The 23,995-nt window shown below is 41.7% G+C and overlaps 1 protein-coding gene across 2 annotated transcripts; it reads right to left on the bottom strand.

Moving 5' to 3' along the window:
• Nucleotides 1–18,556: 18,556 nt before the first annotated feature.
• Nucleotides 18,557–22,722, bottom strand: LOC147611490 (importin subunit beta-1-like). 2 transcript variants are annotated; one of them, XM_086784589.1, is made up of 4 exons: nucleotides 22,406–22,722; nucleotides 19,418–21,844; nucleotides 18,965–19,204; nucleotides 18,557–18,875 (listed from the first exon to the last, which is right to left on the bottom strand). In XM_086784589.1, the coding sequence occupies exons 2-3, from the start codon at nucleotides 21,841–21,843 to the stop codon at nucleotides 19,006–19,008; spliced, it is 2,625 nt and encodes an 874-aa protein (XP_086640715.1). In that variant the 5' UTR covers nucleotide 21,844; nucleotides 22,406–22,722; the 3' UTR covers nucleotides 18,557–18,875; nucleotides 18,965–19,005. The 2 variants fall into 2 exon arrangements, with proteins under 2 accessions (XP_086640715.1, XP_086640714.1); XM_086784588.1 differs by having other exon boundaries at nucleotides 18,557–19,204.
• Nucleotides 22,723–23,995: the final 1,273 nt, after the last annotated feature.

Below are 23,995 nucleotides of genomic sequence, written 5' to 3'. Positions count from 1 at the left end.
TATCCAAGAGCTTCCCTATGCTAGTTGTGGTGTGCTCTGTATCCAAGAGCTTCCCTCTGCCAATTGGTATGCTCTTTCTCTTTTGCTGCCTTTGCCTCCTTTTCTTGGTTGGTCCAATCTTGAAAATCTAGGATCATCTCTGGTCCTTGCTCTTAAGCTCTTAAGCATGTGTCTTTCTAATACTCAAGAGTTATTCATTTTTCTTTTTTTAGTTTAGAATGGGCAGTAGTGATGAGGGCCACATTAAGTTCTTGCAAGCACTGCTACTTTGTCTCCCTTGCCCCTCGTAATAACTATTGGTCCTACTTTTGCTGCTGCTGACTCTAGATCTTTGGTTAGTTTTTCGATGATCTTGCCATCTTTTATTTGCTGCTCTCTGTATTCTTTTATCGCTTCTTCCAGTTCATCCAATTGTATCTTCTTCATAGCAACTTCATCATTGCTTTTCTCTTCAAATCTCTTAGCTATGGTGGCCAAGAGATCTTTAGATCAGCTTCATCAGTGCTTTTCTCTTCGAATCTCTTGCACATGTTCTCATTTAGTGGTATGTTTTTAATAGCTATGCCGATCCATATACTATCTCCTTTCCTTTACTTTCTGGATCCGGATATGCAATAGTTTTCTTGCCCTTAGCTTTTGGTGTCGCGAACTTGCTTTTCCATACTTTCACTCCCTGAGCTAGTTTAGTGTTTTCTTCTTTTTTAACTCCTCTGCTTTTGTTTCTACTGCCCTGCTAGATTCTCCTAGTCCGGATAGAATTCTAGTCAAGACCTCAGTCAATTTTTTGAAAGTTTCTCTTGTTCTAGCAAAGTCCAACAGTCCAGCTCCAATGTGTAGATTCCTATCCTACTCTTGGTGTGGGATTATCTATTTGCAAGTGGGTGTGGGGGATTCCATGACTGCTTGTAATTTATTTCAATACTCCTTTGAGACCCCTTTGAGCTCTTTCCATGCACTTCCCACTCCATTTTCTCTGCATGAAGCTCGAACACTTCTGGGTACTATTCCGCACCTAGTTCCACTAGTCATGCTTCAGCCTTCACTAGATTGATTTTGTCTTTGTTAGCTCTTTCGTGCACTGCCCTTATAACTTTTTAATGCTCTTGCAAGATCTAGGTGACATGTGTCTTTGTGAGCTCTTTCGTGCACTGCCCTTATAACATTGTGATGCTCTTTTTGCAGGATCTGGGTGACACATGCCGCTGTGCTCCCTAGGCAATGTAGAACTATGTCCAACTCTACTTTAACATTTTTCTTATCTTATTCCTGCCTAGATATCTCACTTTTAAGGCTCTCCACTTCCTTATGCATTGTTCTATTTACTTCCTAAAGTTCTTGGAGTTATCTTTACAAGTTATTCTATTGTGCTCTTTCTGCTTTTATCTTCTGCACATCCTCTTGCAAGGAGTCTTTCTGCTTTCAGAGCCTACAAAGTCATATTACATTGAGAATAGGTTAATTCTCTCTCCTTGATGCTCTGTCGACTTTACGCACACTTCTCGGTGGTACCATAATTGCTTACTCCTTTCATGATTCTTTATGCCATCCCATTTAATCGGTGCATGAGTGCCTATTGTGCACATTACGAAGGGATATCATTATTGGGTAGGGATGTGACAAGACTAATGTTATCTTTTTTCCTTCATGCACGCTCCTGCTTCCTAAGTTTTCTAGTTCCCATGCTACTTCCATGGGGTTACAACTAGCTCTTCACTCATCTTGCATGCTAAAGTTATGCACACTGCTATTGAATCTGAACCCTCATCATCTAACTTTTCCCCTTTTTCTTCTGAGTGATCCAGCTCCCTTTCCACCATGTTTAGAAGCTTTCAATCTATACCCATTCACCAGTTTAGGTAGCTTTACACCATCCAGACTTGTTAATTCAAATATCATGATTCCAAGTTTCTTTGAGGTTTGGTATGGGCCTCTCCACCTCATCTTGATTTTACCTAGATGCAGTCCCATTTTGGAGGAAAAAAGCAGCACGGCAACCCCTTCTTCAAATACCTTGAAAATTGTGCTCCTATCCACTTGCAACTTTGTTCTCTTTGGACAATCTCTCTTCTCCATGAACTAAACGTCCTCTTTTCATCAAGCTTTAGGACTTGCTCTATTCGTTACACTTTTGATTCTTACAACAACAATCTTAAGGCTTGGCACCAGGAACTCCATGGGTAGTACCACTGCTTCTAGTCCATAAACCATGCTAAATGGCATGAGTCCTGTGGTATTCTTGTAAGCTATCCCAAACTATCCTATTTTTGTTCATTGTCTTAATCAAGATTGCTTTTAGTATCCAATTGGTGGCTTTGCCTGACCATTTGCATGTTGGTAGTTGGTAGTTGACTTCTTGTGGATTACCATGTGTTAGTTTGTGAGCCTTTTAATTACTTCATTAGGAAGTGCATTCCTTGGTTACTTATTACTAGCTTGATTGGGCATCCAAACCTTGTCACATGATTTCTTCATATAAGAACTTGACTATGGATGATACTTTGCAATCTCTCACTACTTTTGCTCTTTGATTTGGCCCAGGAATCTAGACAACTCTTTGGGATTATTTGAGGCTTATAGCTTGATAATCACCTCCACTTGGATCTATTGCCAATCCTTATGCTCCCCAACAAGGATCCACTAATAATAACAAATGCACACTTGGCTGAGTTTAGACTTAGTCTGGCTTCTCTACACTTTTCTAGACAGAGTATTAGATACTTCAAGCGGTCTGTTTTCTTTCTCTGAACACATTGAGGTCATCCATGAAGACTCGCATGAAGGAAGTTAGGTATTCATATAGAAGATTTCCTGAACCATCCTTTGAAATGTGGCAGGATCATTCTTTAACCCGAAAGTCATAACATTGCAGGCAAATACTCCCCACTCTGTCACACAAAGGAAGTCTTTTCTTTGTCCTTCTTAGCCATCCTTACTTGATTGTACCCACTAAATCCATCCATAAATGAGTACATTTCATGCCCTGCTGCCTACTACAAGGCAAGCAAGAATGGATCTACAATGGTTGCAACATTGAGATTCTTTTAGTCAATGCATACTCTAAGCTTCCCATTCTTCTTTAGGACAATGACTATGGGCGACAACCATTTAGCCTTTTCCACTAGGTAGATGAACTCAACTCTTAAGAGTTTTCTAATCTCCTCCTTGACTTGCATCATGTATCTACTCTGCTTTATTAGAATTGTGTCCTCTTTGAGATTAATTTTATGCTAATAAAATCTTGGGTTGATTTCCTACATGTCACTGCAGCTCCATGCAAATACACCCTTGTAGATAGGAAGTTAGTAATTCATGTAGATCTTTCTCCAGATCCTGATTCAACTGAGCAGCACTGAAGTGTACCATCATGCGCTATTCCCTATCATTACCCATATTAATTTCTTTTAGCTCATTTTCTTTTACCCTGATGCTATGGGTTCTATTCTTTTTCTCTTCTGCCACTAATTCTACCTTTTCCTATTCAACTACATCTTCCTAATAACTTTGTCCATTGGTTCTTACCTTCTCAGTTTCTTCTTAATGCTCTTTTGATGTCATCTTCGCTAGATAGGATTTTAGAATCGTATTTCATTATGATCCGTTCTTCATCACTTCAAACAAGGATAGTAGATCTTGATTATCCCTTGGTATTTACTCCTCTTCATGTGCAAAGGTCGATTGGTAGCATTTATTAGCCACAGACACCTTTACCTTCTTTTTTCCTTTACGGATGGTGATCCAAAAAGGTAATACTCCCATTTACGATTGATCTTCCTTCTTTTGAGCCAAGGCCTTCCTAGAAGCATTGGATATGCACTTGATATTTATGTCATTTTTGAGACAATAAACACCACTGGGAAAGTGCATCTTGCTATTTTGATTTCCTCCCCTCGGACAATTCTGACTAGTCTCGACTCTTCTTTGATCTACCATTCTTATCTATAAAGGAGTAGGATGAATTGCCATAATCCCTAATTTCCTTGCCAAGCTATTCGATAGTATATTATTTTTACTATTACTTCAAGAACAATAGTGTCACATTCATGCACTTGTTCAATGATCCTATAATCTAAAGTCGGTCTTTCCACTTCTGTATCTGGTTCTTTTACCAAATTTTTAGTGGATATGATTTCTTGGAGCACCTTTCACCTATAATTTAGCACTAGATTTAGGAATTGGTCCAAGGTGATATTTATCTTCATTTGGTTGAGGTCTTCCCATAGTTCATATCCTGATTCACTTGGTTTTCTTTGTTCGAACAAGATAGATTCCTACTTCTACCCACCTTTGAAGACATTTGATGCTTTTTCCCTTGTTGTGGCCTTGATTGATACATTTTGCACACCACACATCCAATCTTAGTCTAGTATGTGTGTATCCTTCGACAAGCTTGATTAGGGTGGCCTTCAGTTCTCCATAAACGTCCACTGCCTTCTTCCTGCCTTTTCTCTTTAGAGGCTTCTACTCTTTATTAGTGTTCAAGTTTGAACTAGACTCTGAGTCAAAAGTTTCTTTTTTAGATGCAGAATCAGAAGACTCCAGCTCCTTCTCTTTACCTTTTTCCAATCTTTTCTTTTTCTTCTTTGGGTCTTTCTTGGTTTGGCTTAATATCCTCTCCACCCTCATTGCACATTCTACCATTTGTTCGAATGTAAGGATTTTTAGATCTAACGACATTGGTACTACTACCGTTTGAAGCTTTTTGCACAATCCCCTTATAAACCACTAACTTAATGTGGATGCTACTAGCTTGTTCACACGTATCAAGAGCGTGTTCTAAATTCTATTCCATAATCCTCTATGCTAGTTTTGTCTCTCCCTGGAACCTCTTCAAGAGAGCCTTCTTCACCTCATCAAATGTCTGGAAGTGATCCAACCCATACTGTGCATACCAACTAGTGGCTTTACTTCCTAGAGTCATGGGTAAAGTATTCTATATTTTGAGCTATAGGTGCTCTCGAGGGCAAAAATGTCGCTTTGAATGTGAAGATATGTGAATCCTGATCTTCTTCACTCAAACCTTTGATCACTATGACCATCCCAATCCCCATTGTGTGCATACAAGGCACCTGTCTTTCTATACTGCATATATTGTAAATCCTTTAGTCATGATACTACAAAGTGTCCCAATTCATCAACAATTTACTCAAAAGCTCCATCTCCCGTGCACAAAATAGAAACAGTCCAAAGGGTAGAAACTGTTAGGAAGCAGTTAATCGAACACTTCAGTGTTTCTATTGTCGTGGACCTCACAAAGTGGCAGATTGCATAGTTTGGAATACCTCCATGCCTACGACCATTGACACTTTGCAACCCATGTGTGAACGATGTGGCATTGATCACATGTTCCAAGATTGCCCAAGACGAGTTGTTTCAATGCAACTTGTCTCACAAAATACAACTCTTAACATCTTAAGTGTACAAAATGGAAAATTGTCTACGGTACCCTTAAATGTGCTTACACGCTTACAAGCAAAGGAACGAGAGACAGTCCACGCACGCGAAAAAAAAAAATCAAATTTGATTTTTTGGTGAAGTCCGGTTCACGACATGAAACCCTAAGTGTTTCATGACGTGAAGCACTAGGCATCTCTCACGATGTGGAAAAAAAATCAAATTTAATTTTTACGTGAAGTTCGGTTCACGGTGTGAAATCCCTAGTGTTTCACGACGTGAAAAAGTTTTTAAAAACATTTGATAAAATTCGTGAAGTCCCGTACTTCATGCCATGAACTGCACCTTGCTAGTTCACGATGTGAAAGGGGGTTTCGTCTCGACCAAAAAAAAAAACTCTGGAAAACACCCTTGTTTAGAGGCTCGTATCTCCTAAACTGTGAATTCGATGAAAGCGCTCTAAGGCTCATAAAAAATCCAACATCGAGCTCTTCAAATTTGGTCTTGGCCATCCAAAGTCAAAATCGTTTTGGCCTCCAACCAACAACCTCAAAATTCGACTCGAAAATCAAGGCAAAAAACTACCTGAAAAGCATTAAAAATTGTAAAAAACAGCGTGAAAATGACTTCGAACCATATTCAAGCTACTTTTTGAGGGTCTTCATGATAAATCATGAGAATGACTCAGTGAGACAAAATTGTAGTACTCCAAAAATACTACAACTCTCTCGTGCAGAGTTTTTCCAAATTCCTTTTGGAACACCCAAAAAAACATACTGCGAAACAGGAAAAAAATTCCTAGAAAAATTGATCATCTTGAGATAGTGATCGAAAATAGGTTTTAGAACCTCCTCTTCCATCTGGGAAGTTACTAGCATCATACACGTTTTTCGAAAAAATATACCTAAGGTCGTTCACGTGCATGTAGCGTCTAAGCTAATTAGGGCAAACGGACACTCGTTTGACCCAACGAAGCGTACGCCAGGCCTCTTGAGGCTCTTGAGGCTGTAAAAATGAGTTGTGAGAAAATATATAAAATTTTAAAAAAAAGACGTGTGCTTGATCATTAAGGAGCAATTAGGCAATCAGACATGGCAATGATAGAGAGATTACGTGGGCTGACACCCTCACTGAACCCAATGGCTGACATCTTCAAGTCATTGAGATCTATGCCCCAAATGCACCTCCCAATACCATTGGCCATGCTTACAATAAGCGTGTCACCGGGTTTTACACCCTTATCACTTCAATCCCACCCGGGCTTTGGTCCTTTACCTAACATTCCCACCAATCTTATAGATACCAACCGTTTTCAATCCCTGGATGCCCACAACTTAGATATACTGACTAGTCTAGGAAGGGGGGTTGCCCAAGGAGTCAGTGAGTCCCTACCCACAAGAGCACTCACATACGGCCTCAATGACCCATACAGAAATACGGCCGCATAGATTTTCACAATTATGGGAAAATACAACGGAACAACTAATCCTGTTCAATTCATTCAAATGTTTGAACAAAGATGTGAAGCCTTTGGAAATCCCAACTGCCCCACCAAGGTACATGCTTTGAACCAATGCTTAGAGGGAAAAGCTAGTCAATCATTTATCACATTGATGCCGACGATCAAGACCAATTTCAGAACCTTGAAAATAGCCTTTATCCATGGCTTTTCCAGACAAGGTGATCGGTAGAGTGCAGTGAAAGAACTGTATTCAATTGAGCGTAAACGAAACGAAACCATTAGAGACTTTATCCTACGGATAAAACTCTTGGACTCATGATGTGAGTCATGGGAAAACTTAAATGATTCTCAATTGAAGAGATGTTTCATGATGGCCTTAAAGAAAAACAATTTACACAACTTCATCATTGTATCCAACCCAAAAACATTCGATCAATGTTGTAAAGAAGCAGTGCTTTTAGATGACAACATTCTGGAAGATGATCATGCTATGACATGTTCCTCATCTAAACCAAGTGAAGCAATGGTAAAAGACCGATCGATCTCGAAATTATCATTCCCTGAATTCTATGCAACCTTGCTTAAAAGCTTTTAATCGACATCTCTAAGAGAGAATGAAATCCTTCAAAGCCAAACATCCTTAATACCTTTATAAGTGAGGAGCAAAATGCCTTGTGTTAAGTGCAATCACTATGATCATCCCAATCCCCATTGTGCATACAAGGCACCTGTCTTTCTATACTGCATATATTCAAAATCCTTTAGTCATGCTACTACAAAGTGTCCCAATTCATCAACAATTGACTCAAAATCTCCATCTCCCGTGCACAAAATAGAAACAGTCCAAAGAGTGGAAATTGCTCATGAAGCAGTTAATCGAACACTTCAGTGTTTTTATTGTCGTGGACCTCACAAAGTGACAGATTTCATAGTTTGGAATACCTCCATGCCCACAACCATTGACACTTTGCAACCCATGTGTGAACGATGTGGCATTGATCACATGTTCTAGGATTGCCCAAGACGAGTTGCTTCAATGCAACTTGTCTCACAAAATACAACTCTTAACATCTTAAGTGTACAAAATGGGCAATTGTCCACGATACCCTTAAATGTGCTTACATGCTTACAAGCCAAGGCACGAGAGACAGTAAAACAGAATGCAAAAGATAACACTTCAAAATGGGTGTGGAGATCGAGATATGGGTGCCGTAGGAGGGTAAAAGACCTCAGCAAATCTTGTGTGGGCACCACGTGAGTCTTTATCGGACTCTGTGTCACTATTCTCATTGAGTTATTCGAACGTGGGATTTTGGTTTGGCCATTTGTGGAATAGGCATTGGAGGATTTGGGGGCATATGTGGGGAAAAATCTTCGTTTGTCAACATCATGTTGGCGAACGGATCTTCCTCGGCGGCCTTGAGTGTTTGGGGGGGCTCCGACCTTACCTGGTGCTAAAGTTCAAGATCTATGGGGGATGGCGTGCACTCAAGCACCGGGTCAAAGGTTACAAAAACGGATGGCGGTTCAAGTTGACCTTGGTATTGCTCTACCAGTGCTTGGGCCACCTGAATATGGGTGGCGATTCAAGTTGAGCCTGGTATTGCTTTACCAGTGCTTGGGCCTCCTGAAGACGTTGCTTCTCAAGGATGGCATTGGGATATGTGGCCAACCCTTTTTCCCATTTGGTGAGTTTTTGGTGGGTTGCATGGAGGAGTGGCAATTCGACAGCATGATCATCTCTCCTGCCAACAAAGGAGGATGATGTGGTCTTTGTGGAGCCACTGTGTGGATGCTAACCCGATCGCCCACTAGGCCAATGTGCTTAGAGCATTGTTTCTTTTGGAATGTGGCCTTCTTTAGCTTGGTGTGAGGACATTCGATGGGACAATTAAAAGCTTCCATGTTGAATGCTCAACATGTTGAGGGAGGGCATGCTTTGACTGTGGAGTGAGAAACTAATTGCAAAGGGAAATCTTTGAAGTAATGGTCAATTCCACAGCCATGACATTCGGGTGTTACTGGTAGGTGTTTGTTTTGAGGGCATTCAGCCACTCTATGGAGTCCTTGGTAGAGGAAACACAGAAGAGGTGGTTTCCCTACGGGTGCACCTATAGTGTGCACAAGTGGTTTAGGGTCCATGTGAGGCATTGGTAAAGGGAGATAATGTGTTAGGGGTGCCTCGGGGATGGCAGAGTGCATGGGCTCCACATGTTTAGCAATGGACCTGGTTGGAATCTTTTCATGAGCAATAGGATTTCCCTGGAGAGGCAATGGTTGGAATGGAAAGATTGGTACTGGAGAAGGTTGTAGTGGCGCTGTGTGAGTAGTTGGGGGCGGTGCCACCAGTAAGGCTTGGGGTCTGGGAGGAGAGGAAGGTAATGTTACAAATGAGCTTTGGGTTGTTATTGGCGCGGTGACCAATTGCATGGAATAGCTTTCTCGCATGTTGTCATCAAGAAATATCGCCCATTTGCAAGCCTGATCAAAGGTGGAGGGTTCCTTGACCAACATGTGGTCGTGTAGCCTTGGAAGCCCAAGAGAAAACAGTCCATTAAGTGCTTGTAACTCAGTTTTTCTCTCTCTTCGCAATGCGAATCAAGATACTTAATGTTTGCGATGCAATTGCGTAATGTTTTCTCGGGTTTTGTTCCAATTGGTAGTTCGATGATGGGGCTCCATTTGGGCCCATAGGGTGCAAAGCCAAGTATGAAGGCCTCTCTCACTACTTTGAAAGCGCCTTTGTGCCGAGGGTCCAAGGATTGGAACCATTGCACTGCCTTGCCTTCAAGGTTAAGTCCAAGTAGATGGACTTTGGTTGCATCATCAAAAATTTCAAATGCCTAATATATTTGGTTAAAGACCTTGATGTGGAGTACAAGGTCTCCAACTCCGTGGAATTTTGGCAGAAGTTTGAAAATTTTCACCCACATAGGTTTTGTATGTGATATTTGTGGGTGTAGGTATTGTGGTGGCACTCCCCTTCCTAGAGCTTGTGCTAAGCTTGAAATGTCGAGCAGTGTGGGTCAAGGGGAGGTGGTGCAAGGGTGGGGGATGGGAATAGATCCGTGGTGTATAGAGAAGAAGGTATGTGTGTGCGGGGCATCTATCCACGTCGGGGTGCATGTATGGAGGGGCCACACTAGATGAGGGCTCTTCAAAATTCGTTTCACCCCCTTATGGTCGAACATGTTGAAATATACAAGTGAATACGGTGTGTGCGGGAACAAGCCCTTGGTTAGAGGCTGTAAAAGAGAATCTGTAAATGTGAAAGAACCTGTGAAAAGGTGAGAAGAATCTACTGGGAGAGAATAAAGGGTAGCATGAGAAGATTTAGGAAGTGTGGAGATATTCTGGGAAGTGTGGAGATATTCTGGGAGAGGTGGAGAGAATCAAGCAAAAGAGGTGGAGTGAATCAAGGAGAAATCAGTGGGATTAGATGCTTGAATGTAAACTCTATAAATTGAGGCATTGGCCTAATGAGAATTTGCTGGTTTTTTATTATCCATGCCTACATTAAGCTATTTGTTAATTACTCACTAATCACATCTTAATTATCATCTAATCACTTTATTAATGATGTTGATTCTAGTATTTGATCTACCATAACTCATCACATTGCTGTAATTTTAACATGGTATCAAAGCCAAGCCTAGAATTCATCAAGTTTATGAGCCCATTATCTAGTTAATTAGGATTAGTAGATAATTAGAAAATAATCAATTTTTTAGTTATTTTCAAGAAGCCTTCTATACCCCCAGCTAGTGGAGGAGCTCTATCTCCTTGCACACATCAAATTAGGCCCATTGCTTCTAGCCACATACAACCATTATCCCCACAACTCAGCCCATCAAGACGAAACATCAAACCGTCGCGTAGAACTCCAAAAAATTGCTGATTCGCTGGCGCCTGTTTTTTGAGTGAAAAATAAGATCTCTACTTTATCCAATCAAATGGCTCTAATTCCTCTTAGCCCCAGGGGTTTTCAAGCATGCTCTACAAGCTGGTGAAGTCAGAAATTGATTTGATCAAGTCTACAGTGAGATCCAGGCTCTTCATCAAATCTGCAGGTGACTTTGGTAAAACAGAGAGATTCAATGTTTGGTCAAATCTTGTGTTTCTTGGCTTAATCCTCTACTAGACTAATCTATTGATGGCCTTGAAAGGATTTGAGCTCATTTGAAGTCTAAGGCCCCAGATCTGGCTCCCCGAATACTCTGTTTTCTACACACAAAACATAGGATTAATTTGCTAATCAGTGATTAATCAGTGCTAATCATTATATTTTGGTACAATTGAGGGTTCAAATTAACCATTAGGTATTTGATATAGATCCCTATAACTTCAGATTGCAATTTGGAGTTGGTTTGATACTCCAACCATTGCGTACAAATTGGTTACCCTTGATTTAATGTAATTTTTGGTAAAATTATGCTGATAAAATTATGGTAATCATCATTTTGCATTTAACCCTTGGTTAATGCCTGCAAATTACACACAAATTCAAGATTATTCACAGCCAGAGTTGCATTTGGGAATGTGCATAAGAATGAATGCTATATGCATTATGTATTGGGCACATTACATCAGTGTGAAAATGAGATCAGACACTGCCCTTGTCCAGAATAAGGCAAGAGGTAAGACCTCCCGCATAGATTTGGGTTTGCATTGCATAATGACACGAGATAAACATCAAAATTCCAAAAGAACTATGAAACAAACATTTAAACATATTGCTCACATGGAGCAAGAAGACCTGACGGACAAGCTCATGGCCCCAGCCATGAGCCATGAACGAAGAAGAACATCTCTTTCCAAGAGGAAGATCCACACCAAGAAGATCTAAAGGAAGCATTGAAGGAAGACATGGACACGAGAAGCTGCCACACAAGAAGACTGAAAGAAGAGGAAGACATGGACGCGTGAAGAGAAGCTGCCACCACGACAAGAAGACTGAAGACAAGAGAAGAGGTGAGGCTCCAAAGAGTGAGGAGCTATGTGAAAATCTCTGAGAGAGAGAGAGAGAGAGACCCCACAACCCAATGTAACCTGCCCCAACAAAGTAAAACCACCTTTGAGCCGCTGATGATGTAGGCCACGTGGTAGATGTATGTGTGAGCACTTTAGTCAAGGTCGCGGCGGTAAGCCTTGGACATATAGAGAGAGAGAGAGTGTCAAGGACTATGAGTTTAGGGACTTGAGGCACTGGTCGCGGGCTATCAAGTAAGAGAGAAACTTGGTATAGGGTCCAGGTGTGCTAAGTTAACTTGAGACATTGGTCGCGGACTATCAAGTAAGAGGGAAACTTGGTATAGGGTCCAGGTGTGCTATGAGTATTCACTTGAGGGGAGGTGTTGAAATATACAAGTGAATAGGGTGTGTGCGGGAACAAGCCCTTGGTTAGAGGCTGTAAAAGAGAATTTGTAAATGTGAAAGAACCTATGAAAAGGTGAGAAGAATCTACTGGGAGAGAATAAAGGGTAGCATGAGAAGATTTAGGAAGTGTGGAGATATTCTAGGAGAGGTGGAGAGAATCAAGTAAAAGAGGTGGAGTGAATCAAGGAGAAATCAGTGGGATTAGATGCTTGGATGTAAACTCTATAAATTGAGGCATTGGCCTAATGATAATTTGCTGGTTTTTGATTATCCATGCCTACATTAAGCTATTTGTTAATTACTCTCTAATCACGTCTTAATTATCATCTAGTCACTTCGTTAATGTTGATTCTAGTATTTGATCCACCATAGCTCATCACATTACTGTAATTTTAATAAAGCATGTGTGGCATGGCGACCACATGTGAATGTGAAATTGGAGCCGGGGTGCTGCCGAATGGAATGGAGGCACTGGGAGCATGCAACCATGGCTGAAAGGTATCCATGGTATGCGGGAAAGCTTCAATGGTGCGCGCGAGATCCCGAAATAGGAGTTTTGGCTCTCTTTTATTTCGCAGCGGGTGAATACACCCTTAAGGTTAAAAATGGTATTTTCAGGTGTTTTATGTGTGTAAAAATGACCCTAGTGAGTCGAGGGGGGGGTAGACCATAAGCACCTTAAAAGATTTGGAAATTTTGATTTTTTTTAAAACTTTCTTTTAGGGGAATGGTACGTCCATATGCTTAGGTTGGTACGGGCACACGCTTAGGTTGGTACGCCGTGGCTAAGGTTGGTATGCCGTGGCTAAGGTTGGTACGGGCATACGCTTAGGAAGGTACGATCGTTGGTTAAAAAAATGTTTTTTCGAAAATGTTAAGTCCGTATGCTTAGGTTGGTACGGGCATACGCTTAGGTTGGTATGCCCATGGCTAAGGTTGGTAAGGCCATATGCTTAGGAAGGTATGATCGTGGTAAATTTTTTTACAAAAAAATTTGGGAATGGTATGTCCTTACGCTTAGGTTGGTACACCGTGGCTAAGGTTGGTACGGGTGTACACTTAGGAAGGTACGACTGCCGTGGCAAAAAAAATGTTTTTTTGTGGGAATGGTATGTCCATACGCTTAGGTTGGTATGGGCATACGCTTGGGTTGGTATGGCTAAGGTTGATACGGGCGTACGCTTAGAAAGATACGACTGTGATAAATTTTTTTTTTAATAATTTAATCTTTTTCGAGAAGGTACGTCTATATGCTTAGGTTGGTACGAGTGTACACTTAGATTGGTACGCCATGGCTAAGGTTAGTACGAGCGTATGCTTATGAAGGTACGGCCATGGTAAATTTTTTACAAAAAAATATTTTTTTGGGTACATCCATACGTTTAGATTGATATGGGCATACGCTTAGGTTGGTACGTCGTGGCGGCTAAGGTTGGTATGGGTGTACGCTTAGGAAGGTACGATCGTGGTTTTTTAAAAAAATTTAGAAATTGTATAGACGTACGCTTAGGTTGGTACAGTGGGGCTAAGGTTGGTACGAGCATACGCTTAGAAAGGTACGGCTGTGCAATTTTTTTTGGATTTTTTTCGGGTTCGTATGGCCGTATGCTTAGAAGTGTACGCCCATGGCCTTAGGTGTGAACGGTCGTGGCAAGTTTGAAACTTGAATTTGAATTTTAAATTTAGAGGGAAGTGAGTGGGAGATAACTAAGACCCCCTCATTAATGCAAAGTGGGTAGGATAAGGCTAAAGTTAGAGGCTACCTCTAAATTAGTGGATTTTGACTAATTTAGAGACACCCTAACTTAACTAATGATTAATCTTCTTAATCCCATTATTAATCACCTTTAACCCTCTTCTTTGCCCTCTAATTACTCCTAATTGGTGAGAAGTTTAGGAATGGAGATTTGATAGGTGGATTACAAATGTTTAGGCTAATCCAGAGAGAGACAGAGGCACATAATTTCTACGTAGGAAATAGTTTGTGTGGGAGGAGAGAGTGTGCGTTTAGATTAGTGTATGTGCATTGTGTACATGTGTGTGTGTGTGTGTGTGTGAGAGAGAGAGAGAGAGAGAGAGAGAGAGAGAGAGAGAGAGAGAGAGTATATGCATGCATGTGCGTACATCTACATCTATGTGTAGAATGTGCTTGAGAGAGAGTGATATGGGGCAGACCTGGAGAGAGAGAGAGAGAGAGAGAGAGAGAGAGAGAGAGATGTAATGAGGGAGGGTGAAAAGAGAGAAAGAGAGTGAGAGATAGAGAATAAAAAGTAGCTTTTAATAAAATATAAATTAAATAAAAAACATATATGTGATTATCCCTAAATAATCTCACTAATTAGGTCTCTAATTAACCCACTCAAAAGAGAAATAATTAGGTAAATGAGACCTACTTAGTGGTAATTCTTGCTAATTAAGGCCTAACGGGAGTATACTACCCTTGTGATGGCTCTTATCACATAAATGTGCCAATTGTCCACAATCCATTGCATGCCATATCACCTTGATCTTGTGGGCTAACACATCACTATTAACAGATCTATTGTTTTTCGCCGATCTTCATTTTTTATCTAACCCTTTCAAAGTAGGATTTCAATTTGACTCCGTTGTCACCATTAGCTTGGGAAGTGGAATCCCATCTGGTACCTTCTTAAAAGAGCTTCTATTTTTTGCTAGGAAAAAAAAGTGTAACATGCAACGGAAGTATTCGATTAAGGATCCTGTCACACACGTCTCACACCGCCTTCTTTTATCCTAAGTTTAGCAATCAACTTCTATGACTTCAAACTTTAAGAGATTTAGAGAGAGAGAAAGAGAGAGAGAGAGAGAGAGAGAGAGAGAGAGAGAGAGAGAACTGTACACCAGATTGGGTCCTGAATCACCCACTGAAGGGCCTCCTCCTATTGCTAGGAGTATTTGATTTTATTACTTTGAAGAGAATGTCTTTCGACTGACTTTGGACTATAGATAAGCCAAATGCAAGATCTTTGAAAGACCAAGAGTCGGGCTGAACTATACACGACTTTAGAAGCACTTATCCAAGTCTTTTCCAGAGATTTTGAGAATGGTAGACTCCTGAATGGTCTGGATGAGGGTCTGTCTACTAAGAGCATCGGCCACTTGGTAATGCTTTACAAGAGATATACTTGTTTAGTCCTCCAAACTGGTGGAAGAGCTGACTCCATCTGGTGTGCCGATCTGGGCACTTGGCATCGTTGGGAGCCACTTAAGTGCTTGGTGGTCGGTGTTGACTGTGAAAATGCATCTATAAGGAACAGGTTTCAAATGTTGTATTGACTGTTGTTCTAGCTTGCCCTTGAAAGTCTTGGAAAGACGATAGGGAAACTTGCTAGAAGGTGATGCCCTAGGGACCAAATCAATATGATGATCCTCATGACGTGAGGGTGGGATACTGGGTAGGAGATCATCCTTAAAAATGTCTGAATGAGAAAGAAGATCTACCAACTGAGGGACTAAAGAAGATGAGACAACGATTATCGATGAGATAGAAGCTATTTGAGCATAAATCGATGCTCCTCCCGCTTGCGGATAGCTCATTGGGCCTGGAGATGAGAAATCATAGGAATGCCAAGAATTCTCCTATCCCCACGAATCATGACAAGCTTAGGAAAACCTTTAGAGATAATAAAGGTTTCCTGCCCCCAATTGGGAGTAGGTTCATACTGACGAAACCACTGGATTCCTAAGATCATGTCATGCCCCAAAAGAGGAGAGACAATGAAATCTTGCTGGAATGAGGCCTTTTGAACCTGAAAAAAAAACTAATGTGTCCGTTGAGATATGTGGATGCGGAAACCAGGTGTAAACCCGTCCACTTCCAAATGATACAGCGCTAAGGTACAGCTCATGGTAGTAGCCAACTTGGTAGAGATGGCGTCCTCATAACTGCCCATGTCAAAAAGGACTATGAATTGGAGGCCCTTGGCAGAGCCATAAGCTCGGATCAGGCTCTTATGTGTGGTTGTAGCCTCACTCTCCTACTTAGCATCAAGCACCACAGATGGCATGGGATGCATAGAAGGTAAGATCTGAACCGCATTGGTGGTAGTAGGTGGGTCTGGAGGAGCTGGGGATACAACGGCAAGTGTGGTAGAAGGCTCTTTGGAGACTTGCTCCGATTGCCATTTTTGACAATCCTTCTTACCATGTCCAATGGTATGACAGAAAAAACATCTGTTGTCTGACTGGTACTTTCTTTGCTCCTCTAAAGGAAGATAGCCTCTGGTGATGTCTGCTTTAGCCTTTTTCTCGGGGGTTTTCTTAGGCTTGAATTCCTTACCCCCTGAACTAGAGCTAGGACTGTTGTCTGTCCTAGTGTCTTTAGAAGATGAATTACCCTTCCCCAATTGGGGTTTGGTACTAGACTGCGGTTGTTTAGGCTTGCCTCCATTCATTCTCATTTCTTCATTTTGAGTGAGAGTCAAAGCCTAGTCACATGTACTAGGTTCATTTTACGAACTGTGAACTGGTTATTAGGATCTAACCCACGAATGAATTGATCCATCTTGGCCTGCTCAGATAACCCTAACTGTTGTGCTAAAGTTATAATCTTGCCAGAAAATTGAAGGATGGGTGACCTGTTTTGTTTGAGTCCATAGAACTCATTTGCCAGGTTGGTCAAATACTGGGGAGGGAGAAATTTGGTCTTTAGGTCATGGACAAATGTATCCCAGCTGAAAGCTGTGACGCCTATGGTTTGGTATGTATATGAAGACTAGACCAATGCTGCTACCAAGTGACTGCCTCACCCGTAAGGTGGAGAGTCGTTATGTGGACTCTATCCTAAGGGTCTATGATTCTAGCTAAAGGAAAATGACCATTAAATTGATGAATAAATTGATTAACCGCTAAATGATCACACTTATCATCATACTTACTAAATTTTGGTTGAGTTCCGATGACGATAGTCAATGTCACGCGGGTTGCTGGCTGGTGGCACCTATGGTTGGGAAAACTAAAGAGAGGTGCTGATACCTCAGATGTATGGCCTCCTTTTTTCTTTGGTGTTTGAGTAACATGCGCTCTCAATCGAGCTCTCGTTGGTGCTCCCGAGCGACGAGTTCAACCCGACGCCGATCTTCGTCGATTTTGTGTTAGGCTTCCTCATAGTCTCGTCTATCTGCTTTTTCTTCCCGCCGTCTCGCCTCATCCTCTCGTCTTTAATGTTACCTCTGAAAGAAGAGGGTGACGAAATCGGGGATAACTGGAGGAGTGGGTTTCGCTGCCATTACCTCCGAGAGTTGGAGATGCTCCATAAGAAGCCAGTTATGAGCTCAGAGTAGAGCTATGGTATCTGCGGTACGTGGAAGAGCAAGGTCTCCTTCGAGGGAGACATCTTCTTGTGCTGATGTGTACTCTCCTCTATAGACATGTTGCTAAAGTCGACAGTCACGCCGGAGCGAAGTCTGACCATCCAAGGATGCCCTCATTCTAAGATGCGATGTGTGTGGACAAGTTGAATCTTATACCAATGTAACATGCATCAGAAGTATTCGTAATTAAGGATCTTGTCACACAAGTCTCACACCACCTTCTTTTATCCTGAGTTTCACTAGTTTAGCAATCCACCTTTATGACTTCAAACTTTAAAAGATTTAGAGAGAGAGAGAGAGAGAGAGAGAGAGAGAGAGAGACAGAGAGAGAGAGAGAGAGAAAACTGTACACCAGAGTGGGTCACGAATTACCCACTGAAGGACCCTCTTCTATTGCTAGGAGTATTTGCTTTTATTACTTTGAAGAGAATGACTTTCAACTAACTTTGGATTGTAGATAAGCCAAACGCAAGATCTCTGAAAGACCAAGAGTCAAGCTGAACTGTACACGGTTGTAGAAGCACCAATGATGACCGATCTCAAGCCTATGCACTCTTCCCAATGGAATGTAAGAAAACTGCAAATCTGAAGCTGAGATATAGACTCTTTGAGACTGTTCTAGGCTATGTATGAATGTTGTAAATGAAGGACTGTATGCGGGTTACCTTCACCAAAGTGCTATAGCAAAATGATGATGATATGAATGCTGAAAACTGATTCCATGCAAAAAACGCAAGGTCTTCTAGAGGGTTGAATGCTATGGACTGCTGCATTTTGCTGAGGGAAGGCTGAATGATTCTCCTTGGGGAATCGTTTTCTAAAAACGCTGAGGAATGTTGAGATCTATGGGCTGAATGGTCAATCGTTTATGCTCCTTGTTCTGAAGGCTCAAACACTTGAATTCTTGATATATACATACCTAGATTGAAACAATTTTCCCAAATCCGTTTTGTGTTTGTAAGAGAAATATATATTCGCCAATCTAAAATACGTCTATACCAAGAGATTTGGCCCCTTCTTATTTACTCTGCCAACGCATGGCTGACCAACAAGCAAGAATCTTTGAAGGTTCTTTTACATAAAACCCATCACGTCTGGCAACGTGGAGGAATGAGTCAACACAACACACCAAATACAAGTGTTGTGAGCTCACGAATAGACTCTCGACCTTGGCATAGGAGAAAGCAACCACCGCCATTGATCACCTCAACACTTACAAAAAGACTGACCCAATTATATTCCGGACACACCACCACATTCACAGTAGTGTCTGGCATGACAAGTCCATATGATGGACTGGCTCACAAGTGAACCTGCCCCATTGACCCAAATGTTATTCCAAATAAGACAGAATGGATGTACAAGGACATTGATGTTTGGAAATGAATCGAAACAATCTTACAAAGAAGAATTGGACAGAAGCTTCTGCTGGGAGGCCCAAAATTATCCTGGAAGAATGCGGTTGATGATTGCTAGAGCCCAATCTGCCGTCTCTCTAAGCTGCTGATCATCTGAAGCCTGACACTCCTGTAGAAAACTCCGGTAGAAAGTCGAGTTTTGGAACAAGATCGCAGCATGAGAAGCCAGTGTGTCCGCCAAGTCGCCCAGGACGCCCACAGCAGCCTTGGTCACTGCATCATCCCTGTACAAAATGTAGATGAAAATAAAATAAATTGTACCATGGATTAGAGAGGGTATTAATAGGATTAAGAAGCTGTAAATAATTAAGAGATGCATGGTAGCCTAAATTTACATTTGATATGTGATTAATAAAGAGTTAATTACCTTTTTGAAATTAAAAACAGTTTCTCATGATTGTTACTCAAGAGCCAAATGCATGATAGAGCCCCCATACCTGTGTATGTCACCACAAATACTTTCAATAAACTGCAGGATATGGCCAGCAAACTGCACCATCAACTCTGATTTATAATTTTTAAAGCCCTGAAAAATGCCTGAATATGCCTCCAGAATCCCATTCCGCAGCTGATTATAGTAGTCAACCAGTTCATCATCTTGATTTGCACCCTGTGCAGAGAGCTGTGCTGCCCCTTGCAGCATCGGCATGGCATACACTAGGTACTTCTCAAAATTCTCTCCGATTGCAAGTGCAATGTCTGCAAAGCAGGCAAAGATTGGCGGCTTCACAGAGCGATGCAGTTGATTACTTGAAAGGTTCTTCAGCAGCTGAGTCATTATGCCATCACAGAAGGGTAAAACCTTGTCATCTAGAGCCCGGCAGATGTCGCCTACCACACCAACTGTAGCAGCACACACTTGGTACTCTTCAAAGTTTTGAAGGCCCATCTCTAAATATTTGTAGAACTCCTGCATATACTTCCCAAACTGTACACCAGTTGCATAAGCAAGGGCACCTATGGCAAGCATTGCCTCTTCATGGACTGTAGCACTTCTGCAGGCAAAAACCTGAAGGAAAATGCCCATCATCTGATCAGCATATTGAAGAATTCCAAACTTGGTCGACTCTGATGCCGCCAGCTTCTGTACGATGATCTGCAGCACACCACAGAGTAAAGCCTGCAGCTCACTCTGCTTCTCTCTGTCATCTGAAGACAAGATTGGCATTTCTAAAGTGTGACTAAGCTTCTGCAAGATAGCTGGGACAAGCTGCACGACAACAGGTGCCATGTCTTCAGTGGAGCACCTAACAACCTCATTCAAAGTCTCATAAGCTGATGCCCTCAGCCGAGAATCACCCACATCCTCTCTATCGGTAGTTGCAAGAAGCACTTGAATAATGCCTTGGAAAAACGGTGCTAGAGGAGAAGTCATGCCCCCTGACTCCTCATATCCCTGAGCAAGAAAATAGATAGCTCCACATATTTTTTCAGCAACATTTGGTACATCCTTGATTCCCTCTAACAAGATCCCGAGAATAAGGGGCAGATTGGTTTGGTTTATCACTGGTGCATCGATGTTGGGGCCATGTAGAAACTCAAATATCCTGGCCAAAGTCCAGGCTGTGGTATCTTTGACATGAGTATTCTCATCTTTCATGGCATTGAGCATGAAATTGAAAGAAACATTCACCAAAGGACTGAGCTGCTCCAGGGAAGGTCCTTCTAAAATCGAACCAAATGCATATGTTGCAGCTTCTCTGCATCTCCAATCCGGCTTCGCAATGTTTTCCTGCACATACGGCATCACAAGCGGGACAACATCGTCCCCAACTGTCCGGGCAACAAGGCCCAAACAAGTGCCTCCCGCCATAGCCAGATTCCAACCTCCCTCTTCCTGATCTTGATCCTCATCTTGCTTTGTCAGTGTCTCCAACAGCAGTGGTACAAGTGCAGGAAGGGCTTGCTTGATGAACTTAAAATAAGGAACCTCTGAATCCCCTGAAAACTCCGCACCATACTCTTCCTGGACCTCGATCTCTTCATCACATATAGAGCTCCAGAACTCTATAGCTTGGAGGGCAACCCCCTGTTCATCTTCACGCACTGCTTTGGATGTTATTGAGAACACATCTTGCATGTAAGGGGAGAGCTTACTGTAGTAAGTCGAGGAGATTGAAACAAGGCATTCAAAAACTGCTTGCCTGACACGCACATCAGCAGAAAGTGTGGCTTCACAGATGACTCGCATGATGTAATCCCTCTCCATATCATTGTCAAAGTTGTCCTGTGCAAAATCAAGTGCGTTGTACAGTGCATGTGTAGCTGCTAGCCGGACATCATTGCTGCTCTCAGATGTATTCATGCCTTGAACAACCGCAGTCAGGATGGAATTGACTTGCTCCTGTGCAAGAACATCTGACAATACCTCCTCACAGACATAGCCCAGTGTCTCTAAAGTTGCCTGCTTTAAGTGAGAAGGCTTTTCTGCTTGTGGTGTCCCCATGTTTCCCAAAAGCGCTCCTACAAGCTCAGGCCATTCCCCCAGTGGCAGCTCTATGGCTGCAACCTTGGCAATGACTTGAGCAGATGTATGACTAGCGTCTGCCACGGGGGACAACAATGTTATCAAAAGAGCCCCCTTGATCTGAGATTTCAAAGCAGTGTCAAGAGAGATCCATGCTTGGACCAGCTCTGCTTTCCACGGTGCTTCCTTTGCATCGAGGGAGTTCTTCAAGATCAACCCCGCAAGCCTACGACTATCTGGGGGCTTTTCGTTGTTAGAAAGCTCATGTGCCAGAGACAGAAGAAATCCAGGGAATTTTTGTTCTTTAAACTGATTCAGGTTATCTTCTGCCAGCTTACGTACGGATCCATCTGAAGACTGGGCATTGAGGAGGATTTGGGTCACATCAAACGCCATGCTTTGAAAACAAAGAATGCACGAGAATCAGCAGAAAACCAACTTAAGATCTTCAAACTGCAAAATGAGAATAGACTCACTAAGAATACATACATATCATACCTTATATGCATAAAAATAAGACGGGCATGCATTTAAATGCACTAGGAAAACAAGATGGAAAAAATCTCAGTAAGAGCATATACATGCACATGCACATGCGCATACACATACATACACACATTGAAATGCACACACTAAAAATACATACACACGTTGAAATGCACACACTAAGAATACATACACATACATATCATACCATACACAGACATCAGAAGTGCTTTTTAAATGCACTAGGAAAACAAGATGGAAAAAGACTCAGTAAGATACTATACACATACATACATTCATGCATTGAAATGCGCATATGAAAGATATAAATGATGCATAAGGACTACTGTGAACTGTTCTGTAATCTTCAGCAAGCTGAGGTAGGTGACCTCAGACAGAACCCAAGTAGAATGAGAGAAAAGCAGATTGACATACTAACTAATCGATATTATGATGAAGAAAAGCAGAATACCTGTTGGCAGAGCTCTTTCCTCCTGCCCTTGTTTCTGTGCAGAGGGAGAGAGATCCGCAAAGCTACAGAGATCGACCCATCCCCCGAAAAGGGGAAGAAATGCACATGACGGCCTTGAAAGGGCCTCAGAGCTCGCGATCGGTATGTGGGCGATCCTGGAAAGCAAGAGAAAGAAACCCCACTCACGCACTACCTTCGCTGTAAGAGTCCTAATCAGGGCAACCCTTTACAATTCCATTCCTCTTGTGCCTGTCCTAATCTTTCACATCATCTTGGAATTATAAGCTTCTCCCATCCATTTTCAGAAAAGGAGCCCATCAAACCTTTTAAGCCTTCAAATTCCAATTTTTAAACCTTCAAACTCAAAATTGGAAGGTGTTTTTTGAATTTTGAACATTCAATTGATATACTGTTTTTTCATTTCCCTAGAATTGTGGTTCAGGCAGCCTCTACAACCATTGTAGGGTAAAGGGACCCATAAAAAGAATTTTGGTCAAAAGCCTTTCATTAAAAGGGAGAAACAAAATTGCATTTCGAGCATAAAAAATGGTTGCATTTTTAGAGGGGCAGAGCGCAACACCAAACCCACCAATCCTAAAAGAAAAGTGTGAGAATAGTTTCAAATAGTAACATTTGGCACCAGCTAATATCACTTAATAAGGTAAATCTCAAAATAATATGTACACAAGAAGTCATTACCTTGATATATTCCCCTTGCCAATGATAGAATGAACTTCTTGGAAATAAAGGTTTAGGGTCTTTGTTAAGGATCCCCAATAAATAATTGTTGCTTGAGTATTATCAACATCTATGTGATTAAACAAGTTTGTTTGTGACATTTAATAATTTTAGGAAAGCAAAGAACTTGAAGGGTAGCTCCATTATTATCAAGTGGTTAACGAAAATAAAATTCTCAATAAGATAGAGTAACATGAGCAAAGTGAGTGTAGGCCTTCCTGTTATGAGGTTTAGATGGTATACAATTAAGCTCTTTGCTATGTTCTTTAGATGATTAGAATCCATGGTAATTTGTTAGTGATATGTGGTATGTGGTTTATGGCTCGTGCAAAAGATGAGTCATGCACTCTATATTAGTTCAAAAGAGATAAAATGCATGCATTTCAAAAGAGGACTTTAGCCCAAAAAATCTATGGTTTGCACATAGATTTTTGGTTTGCATGGAATGCATGAAAGGTATGGCTTGACAACCACTTATCTAGCCATGCACATGTAGAGGGTCTCAATCATCCCTTTCCACCCCACCCCCCAACCCCCCTCTTCTAGTCTTGAGAGTGTGCATAAGGTGAAGTAATAGTTGAATTTTGGAAATTCTTGATGAAGTTTTTTTGGGAAACCTCATTGTAGTAGAGAGAAAAAGGGACTTTACATGTTTTGTTTGGAGAGAGAGAGAGAGAGAGAGAGAGAGAGAGAGAGAGAGAGAGGAATTTTTCCTTCCTTAAAGTTTTGGTGAAGGAGAAGGTTACACCGTGCCAAGGGGCCCACGAAGAGGAGACGATAAGCATCAAGCCTCAGCGGCCAAGGCCAAGCAAGGGCCAAACCAAGGAAAAATTAATGGCCACAAGAAAGGGC

Source organism: Cibotium barometz, chromosome 47 (genome assembly GCF_041138505.1).
Source record: "Cibotium barometz isolate CiBa-2024 chromosome 47, ASM4113850v1, whole genome shotgun sequence".
NCBI lineage: Eukaryota > Viridiplantae > Streptophyta > Polypodiopsida > Cyatheales > Cibotiaceae > Cibotium > Cibotium barometz.
This window is presented reverse-complemented; position numbering and strand designations above follow the sequence as displayed.